We start from the raw sequence: 13,060 nt of genomic DNA, 5'->3' as shown, positions 1-13,060 counted from the left end.
TATTGTATTGTATTCTGAGGTTCACTTTAAAATAAAGTTTGACTTGAATTTACACTCCCATGCCATCATCATGTTGCCCTGGATACATATAGCAACTGCTGAGCTCTACCTTCATTCCCTGTCAGAAACATGGGCATAAGTCACCCGATCAAAGCATTTTCATAACTCACTCTCTCTCTGTATTTCTAATTTTAGAATCCTCGTTTTTAGTCCAACACAGCTGTGTAGAACAGCGATTGGCCTGCTTTTCAAGCTCGAAACACATCGATAATGTCTGAAAAATGCTGCTAATCAGCTAGAATTTGACATGCAGTTTACACAGCATAATAAAGCAGTTCAATAGAAGAAAGCGATGGCTGATTAAAGTCTCACATGGCTCAAGGAGGGAAGAAGAAATCATTATGCTTTGACAGTATCCTGCAGAGTTTCCTTACCTTATTAGAGCAGGAAAATAACGTCTGATACTTGCACTTACTCACATCACCTAACACAAAGAATGGCTTATCCCTTATGGACAAATACAGAGTATCATGAATATTCAATAAAAACAATACATTAACACAATGTATGTCAATGAGTTGTAAACACTTCAGTCAAAGAGTAATTTCCCCCTCTCATATTAGTCAAATTAGTTTTGTTTTCCTTTCAGTTTGTACCTGGGAGATCATCTCAAGCCACCTAGGATCATCTTGCAAAAACGTGTTAGGGTCCCAGGTTGGGAGCCGCCCCCTTGGTGTCCTGGATGCAGCAGAAATGCCCTCTAGGATATCCCTATGGTAGGAAAACATGAAAATGTGCCCTGTAGGGTGCCCTTAAATGGAGAAAATAATGATACATTTTATATATGGGCCCCTTTCAAGTCACTCAACGTCACCTTACAAACACGGCAAAAAACATTTGATAAAAAGAGGAACAAAATCAGCTGCATAAAAACAAACAAATACATTAAAACAACAGAGCAGAAGTGAGAATGGCAAGGTCAAACAGGAAAAAATAATCTAAACAAGTGAGTTTTGAGTTATGATTTGAAGGTGGAGAGAGAGGTACTGTCACGGATGGTAAGTAGGAGAAAGTTACAGAGACGGGGGCTGCACGGCTAAAAGCTCTGGACCCCATTGAAGAGAGGCGGGCAGGAGGAGCAGTGAGAATGAAAATGTAATGAAGTGGCATTTGGGCTCCCTTTCAGTGGAGAAAACACAAAAAATGTGCCCTATAGGGTATCCCTCCAGTAGAGAAAACGTAATAATGTGCCCTGTAATGTACCCTTAAATGGAGAAAACATAACAAAGTGGACTCTGGGGTGCCCTTCCAGTGGAGAAAACATGATAATGTGGCCTGGAAGGTGCCCTTAAATGGAGAAAACACGATGAAGTGCCCTGTACGTTTGGCTTCATATGCAAACACGAGTTAGACCTCTTAACATGACCTTCTTTCTTTTAACCCCTGTCACAAAATGTAATGCACCAATTCAAACGGTAACAAAAGAGTTAAGTGAGCATATTAAATGAACACAATTTGAAACAAGTACAATGTCAGAAGTGTCCAAAACTCAACAAAATCAATTTAAATCTTGCATTTGATGTGCAAGACCTGCTCAGAGAGGACAAAAGTGTGTTTGTTCAGATGTGTTTTTAAAAATAATAATAGGGATTTTTTTGTTATCCAGATGTGGTGAACTAGTCCAGGATGGAATAGGTTGGCTCCCTAAGTTTGAAGATGTTTTTTTTGGAATTCACAAATACTAAAAAGTGGTAGGATTTGCTTTTTAAGGCAATTCAACAAAAACATGCACAATTAGAATACAGTGCATCAGAGGAAAAGAGCCTGCTGCTTGAATATTGTAAAACATGCACACGAACTAATACGTGCACGGACATGTCCATGTGCAGAGACATGCATGTGCTCTTTCCATCTCAATCTCTTTTCCATTCATTCCTGTTTACTTGGTCCTATTTTTAGCTGCAGCTCGGCTCAAATGCCCTCTGCTGGGCTCATCAAAGCGGCTCCTTCCTGTTGTCATAGAAATGGACTGGCACGTCCATTAGCTTCTCCGTCGGCAGGCTGTCGGAATCACACTCACCAGAGGAGGGAGCACAGCTGTGGGTCAGGTAGATCATATAAACCAGGAGGGGACGTAAATAATCATCATAATATAAATATCTCCAACAACATTGATTTCCTCTTCAGTCCTTTCAGTGTCTCCTGAATGGACTGTGAGGCAGTTGTGACACAGCCTGACATGAGAGCGTAACATTTACAGTACAATCATGTCCACTCCATGTTTGACCTTGTGGTGAATACTGATGGCGCTCCTGGGAATTACACACTTGGATCAGCCTGCTGCTGCTGCTATGGTGCTGCTGGGAAAATGAGTTATTCAGAGGAGCCTCACATTGTGACTGAATGCGAGGCGTTTCATAACAGCAATATTCTGACTTATATCACCTGTTTCATATTAAATGTATTCATGCACGGTAAGAGAGGGTGTTTATTGCTAAGCAACAAGCACCTCAGAATCATTTTAATGCTTTTAAAAATGCTGTAAATGTCAAATGAAGGCCATAATGTACTCAGGGCTGTTACACATACATCTTACTGGCACATCATTAGGAACACCCGGCTGGTAGCGGATTGGTATTCTTCCTGGCATAGATTCATCAAGCTGCTGGATTCCTCAGAGGTTTTTGGTCCATGTTGACATGACAGCATCACGCAGTTGCAGCAGATTTGTCAGCTGAACATCCATGATCCGAATCTCCAAAAAATGCTCTGTTAGATTGAGATCTGGTGACTGTGGAGGCCATTTGTCATGTTCGAGAAACCAGTTTGAGATGATTCGAGCTTTGGAACATGATGAATTGTGCTGCAGGAAGTAGCCATGGAAAAGGTCAGCAACAATACTCAACAAGGCTGTGACATTTAAACAATGCTCAATTGGTACTAAGGGACCCAAAGTGTGCAGAGAAAATATCCCCACACCATTACAGCAACAGCACCAGTCTGAACTGTTGATACATGGCAGGATGGATCCATACTTTCTGACCCTGTCATCTGAATGTTGCAGCATAAATCTAGACTCATCAGACCTGGAAACTTTTGTCCAATGTTGGAAAATTTGTGCCAACTGCAGCCTGAATTTCCTGTCCTGGACTTGCAGGACTCGCAACCGCTATAGCTCATCTGCTTCAAGGTGTAACGTTTTGTGCCTTCAGACATGCTCCTCTGGGGGTTGAAACAAGCAGTTATTTGAGTTACTGTTGCCTTCCTAGCAGCTCAAACCAGTCTGGCCATTGCCCTCTGCCATTAATATGGCATGTTCATAAGCAGAACTTCCTCTCACTGGATATTTTTCAGACCATCTCTTTAAATTCAGGAATGTACAAAGCTTCAGGGACACTTTCCCTTTCAACCTTTTTATCTGTTTCTTTAGCTCCTATATGTCAACAGGTTAGATTTGATACGGGTACTGAGTGAGTGATAATTGATTTTAAACTTGTCAATATTTTAAACATTCAGTGTATATCAGGCAGAAGGCTTGAGGAGACAAACCTCTCCAGTGCAGAATGATCCATCCAGCAGAAACACTGGAGGTCAGAAAGTTGTACTTTTCCCCCATAAACAAGCAAGGTGTTGGTGTATCCTGCAGAACTGTCCAACTTGTAAAATCTCGGGGGGAAAATACCAAATAATGCAAGACTTCATTCCTGAGCATTATACATTATAACTGCAATATAAAGATGTGATGCAAAGGCAGATAATGTATCTTTGTTTCGTTGTGATGGAGAGTGAAATAAATCACACAATGTAAAATATAATACAATAAAGTCTAAGACTTATTTCTATTGACTTCCTCAATGTAAAGATAAGTATGATGTAGTTTGACGCTTCAAAGACTTTTTTTTCCTTCTCTGATTAAACCAACTTTTTAAAAGGCAGAAATCTAGTTTTTTTAAGTTATATTCACCTTTTTTTCTTATAAGACCCAAACAGAATCTGCAAGGGTTGGACTCAGGTGGAAATCTGTTAATATTCTGAGTTTTACTAGCAGCATCTATATAAGTCTGTGGACAGAATGTAGAGGTGCCATGTGAAGACCATGTGGTGTGACTGAAAGCTCTGGAAGAAACCTAATAAGTGGACCTTAAGTTATACATTTAAACTGATGAGTATACCTATGCAAATAAACTAATGATCTTTTGTCAAATATGTTAAATACAGATCAGTCTATATTGTCACCACATAGATTTGGAGTGGTTTTGTTTTGATCTATTAATAATTTAGGTGCTTTTTAATAGACAATCCCGTATTATACAAGTGATAACAATGTTAGAAGACTTTTTCTTGCTCGTACTCTTTGTGAACCTGACAGCTTATGCAACTGTCTGAGAGATAAGAAGGCAAAGACTGTCAACAGGTTGTTAAAATCAACTCTTTCCACTGACGCAGGCAGAACAGCGAGGGGCTGTTTCCATAGTAATAACTTCCTACACATAACCGGAATGGACTGAACGACTAAATTTAATATGTTGATGGAAATGACAAGAAACTATCCAGCATTAAAGGTGTTTTTTTCCATCTAAAACATAATACTGTATTAGAAAACAACTCAAGGCTGCAAATATCCACACAACAAAACCTGGAAAAGACTCAAATGATCAATAACTTGGGTGTAGTGGAATATTAAAAAATGCCTCAGATTGTCTGTGCTGAGGTGCAATCAATTTCTGATTCAATAACTTGAACAAATATCTATTTAAAGCAGAAAAGGTTTTCTGCATTAGACTCTGAATGGCCAGTGAACAGTATAGTGAACTATGACTCCACCATGTGGGGAAACATAGTCATTGAATTATTCACATGTAAAAACTCAGTTATAAATGATGAAATCTGTTTGAAGGAACGTCATTGTATTTCTTTAATTTAAAAAGTTTAAAATTAAACTACATTATTTGAAGAAGCAACATGTCTTAATGATCAGCATTGCAAACTCCAGGAATGCATCTTCATCTTCATTCATCCTTCCACACATCATTCATGTCTAAAAAAAAAATATTCAAGTCTAAAAAGACTACAAAAAGATACACAAAGAGACACAACGACTCACAATGACTGTGAAAAGGGGCAACACAAGCGAAAAAGACAACAATGCAACTAAAAAGATAATACAAATGACTAAAAATAAACAGAAAACGACTACAAAGTGACCAAAACAACTACAAAGGGATGTAAAACAGCTGCAATGAGACTCAAAACGACTATAGAAACAACTAGATTGTGACTACAAAGAGACTCAAAACAACTTCAAAGAGACTCAAATTGACTACAAAAAGGCCAAAATAATAACAAATTGACTAAAACAACTACAAAGTGATGCAAAACAGCAGCAAAGAGACACTGAGACTCAAAGAGATGTGTAACGACCACAAATAGACGCAAAACAAGCAGGACTAAACAACTTATAAAGTCTGTGTATCTGCTCCTGTGTAGTAGAGCTGGTCTGTCTCATAATACACCCACGGCTATAGACCAACATTTACTGCTACACACCCATGCACGCACACATACATTACTTTAAGTCTGCAGTTTGTTTTTGAGGTTGGTCAGCTGCTGCGTGTCGATGCTGCTGCCACCACACACGATCACCAGCAGGGGGCCCAAGACACCCGGCAGCCGACCTGAAGAGAGTAACAAAAATGATCATCTTTTACCCTCATTAGAAAAAACGTTACTTTAGACCCAGAGTTTCTTTGCTTCAAAACATATTCTGCAAACATGGCTGCAGACTGGAAAGTCTTAGGGAATGCAAAGATAAGAAAATAACAAATTTATTGGGTGAGACATGTTCATGTGACGCTTGCTTAGTTGGACAGACTTTTTGTTGTGTGTAGGCTTTGTATTAGGTATTAGGGATGGGCGTTTGGAAGAAACCTGCCAACTCGATTATCTATAACGTTAACGATCAATTAATTTATTAATTGCTGCATGCATACATGCACAAAATAAAAGATATATGTACAGTACTATGCAAAAGCCTGTTTTTATAACGGATGCTTTTATTTTGAAAGGATGAAAAGAGACTTGATCCTGTCAATACTTAACTGAGATTATACTGTAAAGACAACGTCAAGGAGTTCAATGTTTTATGTTTTAGCCCTCGGAAAGGCATGACATTAGTTTTCACAGTACTCTTGCATATTAAAATGTGTTTTGTGTTTAAATAAGTTTTGGATATAATAAACCTAGCGCTAGCAATGTTTGATACAGTAAGCTAGTTTCTCTCAAATGAATACTCTTGTATTTCTCTGTGTTTTATAATTGTTATTGCAATTTACGGCTGCAGAACTGAGCGCTCGGCCATGTTTCAGTTCAGTGAGTACTGATGATACGCAGTCATAGATAAAATTAAAATAAACAGGTGATAATTGAATGTCGTTCCCTCTTTCTCACCCCACTTTCTTTTCTGTCCTATCAAATAAAGAAAAATTCCCCAAAAATAATCTTTAAGAAAACGTACCTTCCTCCTGTAATCTGCGTATGAGTCCACTGTAGACAGGTGCCAGCGCTGCTCCGCACGCCATCTCCACCAACACACGCTCCTCATCTACAGGAAACAAAAACAAAAGCCAACATGAAGCCAACTTCATTATGATAGCTGGGTTTAAAGTTTCTGCACGTTGAAGCAAACACACACACTCACCCAGGAATGTTTGGACAGCATGCAGAGCCTGCTGGTCCGTCACCAGTTCAGAAATGATTGTGAGCTCTCTGCATTGGCTGTATTCAAAAGCTTTCTTGCAGACCGTCTTTGCTCCAAGACATTTGGCCTCACTGTGGACGGACGGATGAGGAAGTCAGTTTGGTTGCATTCGAAAAAACGTAACCGTGGAAAAGACATCAACTCCTTTAACCTCTAACCTGGTGATGTCATCTAGGGTGACCAGCCTCCCCGCCTTAACTGCAGCGTTGAAACAGTCAGCCCCCACCGTCTCCATAGCGATGATTGGTACATCAGTCCAGCTGACGTCCTTCAGGCCCTGGATGACACCACAGAGGAGCCCGCCTCCACCCACAGCCACCAGCACAGCGCCAGGCTTCACACCGGGACCCAGAGAGGCTGCCACCTCTGACATCAGACTGGCGTGGCCCTGCCTGTGTGTATGTGTGTGAGTGTGTGTGTGAGGAGCGAGTTTGAATGTAAGTTTTGTGGTTCATCCATTGGCATTGTGTTGTGATAAACTTTATTCATGACGAATGTTTCTACCAGAGCAGGGGGTGATCAAATGGAGGAACATAGGTGAGTCCTTCGGTCTCTGCCAGTCTAAGAGCCTCTGCGTTGGCATCATCCCAAACCTAAGAAGAACACTTTACTAAATTTACTCTTCTAAACGTTTGTTTTTACTCTAAAGGCTGAACACAATTACTCCACGAAGATGCTGGCGCTCTTGGACGACTTTCAGTCTTTCAGAGGCTCAGGCTCAGTTTTAGGGCTAGAGTGAAAATACTGGTATCATACTCTACTTTCAAAGGGGACCCCTGACCTCTGACTTCAAGATAACTTCACGAAAATGGGTTTTAATGGTTACCCACCAGTCTCTGCTTTACATACATGCCCACTTCATGCTATACTTACTATACATACTTACTATACCTTATCCCATGCAGTTTGGGGCAGAGTAAATGCTTTTATCATGCAGTACATATATATTATTTTCGCCAACTGTATTTGAATATTTCTGCATACTGGGGTCCCTAAAGAGTCTATAAATACATAAATATGGATATGACTGGAAAGCTGATTTTCTTTCCATGTGTGATGATGTTAGTCCCCATAGTTTTTCAAATGTACAAAATGATCTGTTGTGACCTCTAGGGTAATCACAGCGTCTAGAAACTTTAAAGCCACAAACTAGAGACCTGGTGCATACGAGGAGGTATGGCTTTTGGTATTTGGACAAAAATAAGGTTTCTAAGCAGTTTCCAAAACAAAAGTAATCGCCTTTTGCAACACAATAGTTTCTTAATTTTTCCAAAATGTCAAAAAATGTTTGAAACCACGTCACAGCATGGGTTTTTTTCTATGGTGTTCCTCAAGGTCTTTGTGTCTTAATGTAGTGTGTAATGTTCTGTAGGCATACTGAATGGATTTTTGATCATTTTTGATCAACTCTCAAGTGGTCAAAAAAGGTTACATTTAGTTTCAAATCTGTCTAACTAACAGTATAAACCCAAAAACTGCTGCAACAACTTATGAGACGTAAGTGAGCATGGGAATACCCTTCATACAGTCATATAATATTGTTTTAAACCCCTATTATACGAATTGAATGGGGAAGAGGTTAAAGAACCATGCTCAAGTCAGAACAGATTAATCTCATACTTTACCTTGCCTATAATCTTGACACTAGCACCAAGATCCTGAAGTCTCTGAACGATCAGCTGAGGAGACGAGGAGGGAATTACGATGGTGGCAGGTACGCCCATTTTTCTGGCTACGTAGGCTGCAGCCATGCCTGCATTACCACCTAGACAAAAGTGATATTATGTTATTATATTAAAGTCACCAGTTGATACTATGGTCCATATTATCATGCCGTGTCACAGTAGAAATGTCACCTGAAGAGCAGACAACTCCTTTGGATTGAGTGGCGAGCTGCAGAAGGGAGTAATGAAATGTAAAAGGGCAAGTTGGGGTATTTTTTTTCTAATAACTTTTCTATGTCTGGCTGAACTCTTCATCACAATGTGTCAAGATTGGCCTTTAACTCAAATGACATGTCAGATGGAGGTGTAGAAAAAGCTTTTCCGGGTGGAGAGACAGTACCTGCTGGCAGAGGTGTCCGATGCCGCGGATCTTGAAGGAGCCAGTGGGCTGTGAGTTCTCCATCTTCAGGTACACCGTGGTTCCAACGTGTTTGGACATGCTGACGCTCTCCAGCAGCGGTGTGTTAAGGTGGAAATGCTTCGCCATGGTGCAGCCAATGTTACTAAAATGGTTAAGATGAGTGGAAAGTGGACCTTGAGTTAGGATTTTTTTGTTCAAAGTAGAGAATTAATTAGCCACCAATACTTAAATCTGTCTCTTTTCAGGTGGTTTGGAGATGAGCAAGAGTCAGGAAACATACTTTATCGTTACTACAGCTTTATATATATATATATATATATATATATATATATATATATATATATATATATATATATATATATATATATATATATATATGTACACACACACACACACACACATATAGTGGATAGTAATAGTAGTGGTGACACCTAATTAAAGTAATTCAAGTGAGGTACAGCTAAACAGTAACTCCTTATTGTTTAACCATTGTTATTACAGAGATATATTCTCAATGAATAACCAAAACCAAAACCAACAGAAATCCCTCACAGAATGAGGTCAGTCAGTGGACATCTGAAAGTGATCCAGCATTCCAGTGCATATACTACCATACAATTTAGTTAGCCAGAAAAGCATTAAGTATGTCCCAATAAATAGAATGTTAAATGCAGCATGTCAAACAGTACCAGGATCTACTACATCGACTCTACACTCACCGGCCACTTTATGAGGGTACACCTGTTTAACTTCTCATTAACGCAAATATCTAATCAGCCAATCACATAGCAACATCTTAATGCATTATGCCTTAATGCATTGTTTAATGATGATCAAGAATAAGATATATAAGATAGATATATAAGATATATAAGATAAGATGAATAAGATAACTGTTAGTGTTGAATTTAGGAGTTTACAGTGAGCATTTAACAGTGAGTAATATGCAATGTTTCAAATTATGTTTAAGCTTCCTGTAAGTTTGTTTTTTCCCAGACAGACTTGCAATAAAAAATGTGTTAAACAGTTAATTTGCATTTAATTTGAATGGATTAAAGGATGTCAGGCTGAATGGTCGGCCCCCACACATGTTCACCTCACCAAATTCGGACCTCTTTGCAAAAAGTTTGGACACCACTGCATTAAGGCATGTAGACATTGTAAATGTACCTACTGAATGGGGAATAAAGGTGATTTATGTGACTTTTAACGTGACATGGTTGTTGGTGGCTCCAAGCAGATAGCTTGGTAGCTAGAGGGCCAATGTCCAAGGCACCATGTCATGAGGGAGAAGTGTGTCCTAGTTGTATGTATAATGCTATGCAACAGTTCGTACTCATAAATAAAACAGAAAAAAATATGACACATTTCTGGTAAAATATACAGTCAATGGGTAAAACACATCTCCATTCATTCCAGATTGGTATTAAATTAGCAGCAGTCATATCACAAACAAACAAAACCATCTACTTCGATAAATAAAGTTAGATTTTTATTGGGCTTAGGGGTAATTAATCGGCTCAGTTGAAAATCGTCACCCTGTTAAAATAATTGCCTAACTCATTTTTGCAAGTTTTGCAGGAAACACAAAAAACTTCAAACTGTAACATATGCCATTTATTGATCATTTCACTCAAAAAGGGTGTAACAAAGGATGGCTATTGGCATAGTAATAACACTGTGTGTAAATTATGTAACTTAAGAGAAATAGGCAATTTTTTTAACATGCCTTTGTGACTTAAGCAAGATATGGTAACACTTTATTTTTCGAAGGTGTCTACATAAGAGTCACACAAGCCTGTCAGAAACATGACATGACAAGTATCATGAGCATTAATGTTACTTCAAAGTGTCATTAATGTTCATGACACATCCCATGTCATGTTTATGACACTTATGTAGACACCTTAGAGTAAAGTGTTACCAATATTAGTGTCAACAATAAAACACTGATAAACTAAACCGATAACTAAACAATCTCCCTCTAGCTCTTCTTTGCTGGGTTCTTATCTGATGCCTATGAATGTGGCAAATTGTCAAAGAAGTGATGATCTTAAAGGGGTAAAATCACATGATCTGATCAACTGAGGATGTAGGCGATTCTACCATGGGTGGCCGGCGTCATGAGGAGATGATTTAGGCAAAAAAAAACTATTTTGACAAAAAATGACTAGGCGATTATTTTAACAGTGTGACGATTTTGTTTGTTTTGCTTGAGCATTGAGTATTTGATAATTTCCTCCACGAAGTAAAACCTTCAGTAAATCCTGAAATAAAAAAATCTAGCTACTTGACTAGAGACGACTGTGTGACGCAGCAAATTTAGGTTACAAAGTTACGTACACAAAGTCACAATGTAAACCAAAAATGACGTAACGCCACTTTACTATACTAGTATTGGACGTCATTACGTAGCCCAATAGCGTTTTTCAAGGAATTAAACGTTGACTTACGTTTGGATAAAAAGTCCGGTTGAACGAGCCTCTGGCCCTTAAATGACAAGCTGGTAAAGTCTATCACATTTTCAGTGCACACTCTTATTTATATACAGTCTATTTGCACACTACATCATGCTATATGATGTAGCAGCTAGCACGCAGCAGAGACCATCAAAACAGCAAAACACTACCGGTTCCGGTGAAACTTCAAAAATAAATGTAGCGCCTGATTTACTTTTCAGCGAACTTAGTTTTTTTGTTTATCTCTTTCTACTTTTATCTTTACTACATTTATTTTTCTGCCGTTAAATTGTATCTTTTATTGATATTTTCATATTAATTATATTTATATATTATATTTAATTAGTTCAATTGTTTTTATTTTATTTTATTTTAAATGTTTTGTTTTATTGTTGTTTAAAATGCCATTCTGTGAAGCACATCGACATGGATTTTATGTATGAAAGGTGCTATACAAATACAGTTGTTATTATTATTATTAGTATAATAAATAAGTATTATCTAATATAATTTAAAAGTGTACATGGACTGATAGTTTGCCATGATTGTGGACACTGTTTGGGCTAAACTTCCTTGTTTTCTTGATTTAAAAAAAAGCTTTGCTGATCTATAAGTCAATCTTTAATAACCGTACAGCATAATGGCCTACAATATTGGCAGTGTAAGAATGTAAATAAATAAATATTTAAAAGAAAAAAGAAGAGAGGACAAAATGAGTTGAAAACGTAAAAATATATAAACCCTTGTTTCTGTGTCCCATTGCGCATTCCTACAATTTGCTGTTCTACAAACGGTCTATTCTTTTTGTATAACATTTTGCATTTTTGAGTTTTATAAGCATGAAAAGAACAAATGTTGCATAAACTCAGCTAATACTAATGGTAAAGTGTGATAATATTGGGAATTTAAATAGAGATATACTTACGTGTGAAGAGAACTTCTGTCTGTGCAGAGACCGAAGTGACCTGTGAACTTTCATCCCCCTCTAAAGTCCACAGTTTATTACCTAGTTTATTATAAGTCTGGAATGTGTGTCTGCTTGAGTGTAAGAGAGAGAGTGACTGTTTGTTTTTCTCTTCATTTTTATGTTTTCATCACACAATCACTGACAACCACAGCGCTGATTCTCTGCAGGGATTATAATTTATTTATTATTATTATACATTAGCTGTATAGTTACAGGTTGCATATACACAAAATAATGGTTTGCACTCCTCGCACCAATGTGCCACTCTCACACCAAACATCACTCAACTTATTGCCTCATATTTTACACAGCATGTTATTAAAGGAAGTGACTGTTTGTGTCACAACCTTTTCTGTACACTGGGTGGCAGCAGTGAGTGGCGCCGGCACTGACACATGAAGAAACAAGAGCAGTGTGTCTAATAATAACAACAATAGAAAAACAATTGTTTAAATAAAACGACAAACCAGGGGAATAATACATTCCATACAACTACTGAAATATGTAAATTTGAAAAAAAACAACAAAAACAAAAAAAAACTGTGGAAGTTCTTAATTCCCTCTCAGTAAATTCAGCCTCATATTAACACTAAAGCAGTTAGCCCATGGAATATGAATGCAATTATATTTTCAGCCTTCAAAAATGTGCCATTGAGCTTCTGGTAGATGGGAAATGCTGCTTTATTTATATTCATATTGTTCGTGTTAGAGCCTGGTATCAGTAGGAGGACCAGGTATTGAGTGTTAATGGCTAAAAACTGGCAGAAGTTTTATTGAAATATTAGAGGAAAA

At 38.0% G+C, this 13,060-nt stretch overlaps 1 protein-coding gene across 1 annotated transcript; it reads right to left on the bottom strand.

Moving 5' to 3' along the window:
* Positions 1-5,397: 5,397 nt before the first annotated feature.
* sdsl (serine dehydratase-like) lies at positions 5,398-11,482 on the bottom strand. The gene is made up of 9 exons (XM_059353413.1): positions 11,296-11,482; positions 8,822-8,984; positions 8,614-8,650; positions 8,383-8,522; positions 7,262-7,350; positions 6,916-7,149; positions 6,698-6,828; positions 6,515-6,601; positions 5,398-5,675 (listed from the first exon to the last, which is right to left on the bottom strand). Exons 2-9 carry the CDS (start codon positions 8,966-8,968, stop codon positions 5,572-5,574), a joined length of 969 nt encoding a protein of 322 aa, XP_059209396.1. The 5' UTR covers positions 8,969-8,984; positions 11,296-11,482; the 3' UTR covers positions 5,398-5,571.
* Positions 11,483-13,060: the final 1,578 nt, after the last annotated feature.

This window comes from Centropristis striata, chromosome 16, assembly GCF_030273125.1.
Source record: "Centropristis striata isolate RG_2023a ecotype Rhode Island chromosome 16, C.striata_1.0, whole genome shotgun sequence".
NCBI classification, from domain to species: Eukaryota; Metazoa; Chordata; class Actinopteri; order Perciformes; family Serranidae; genus Centropristis; species Centropristis striata.
This window is presented reverse-complemented; position numbering and strand designations above follow the sequence as displayed.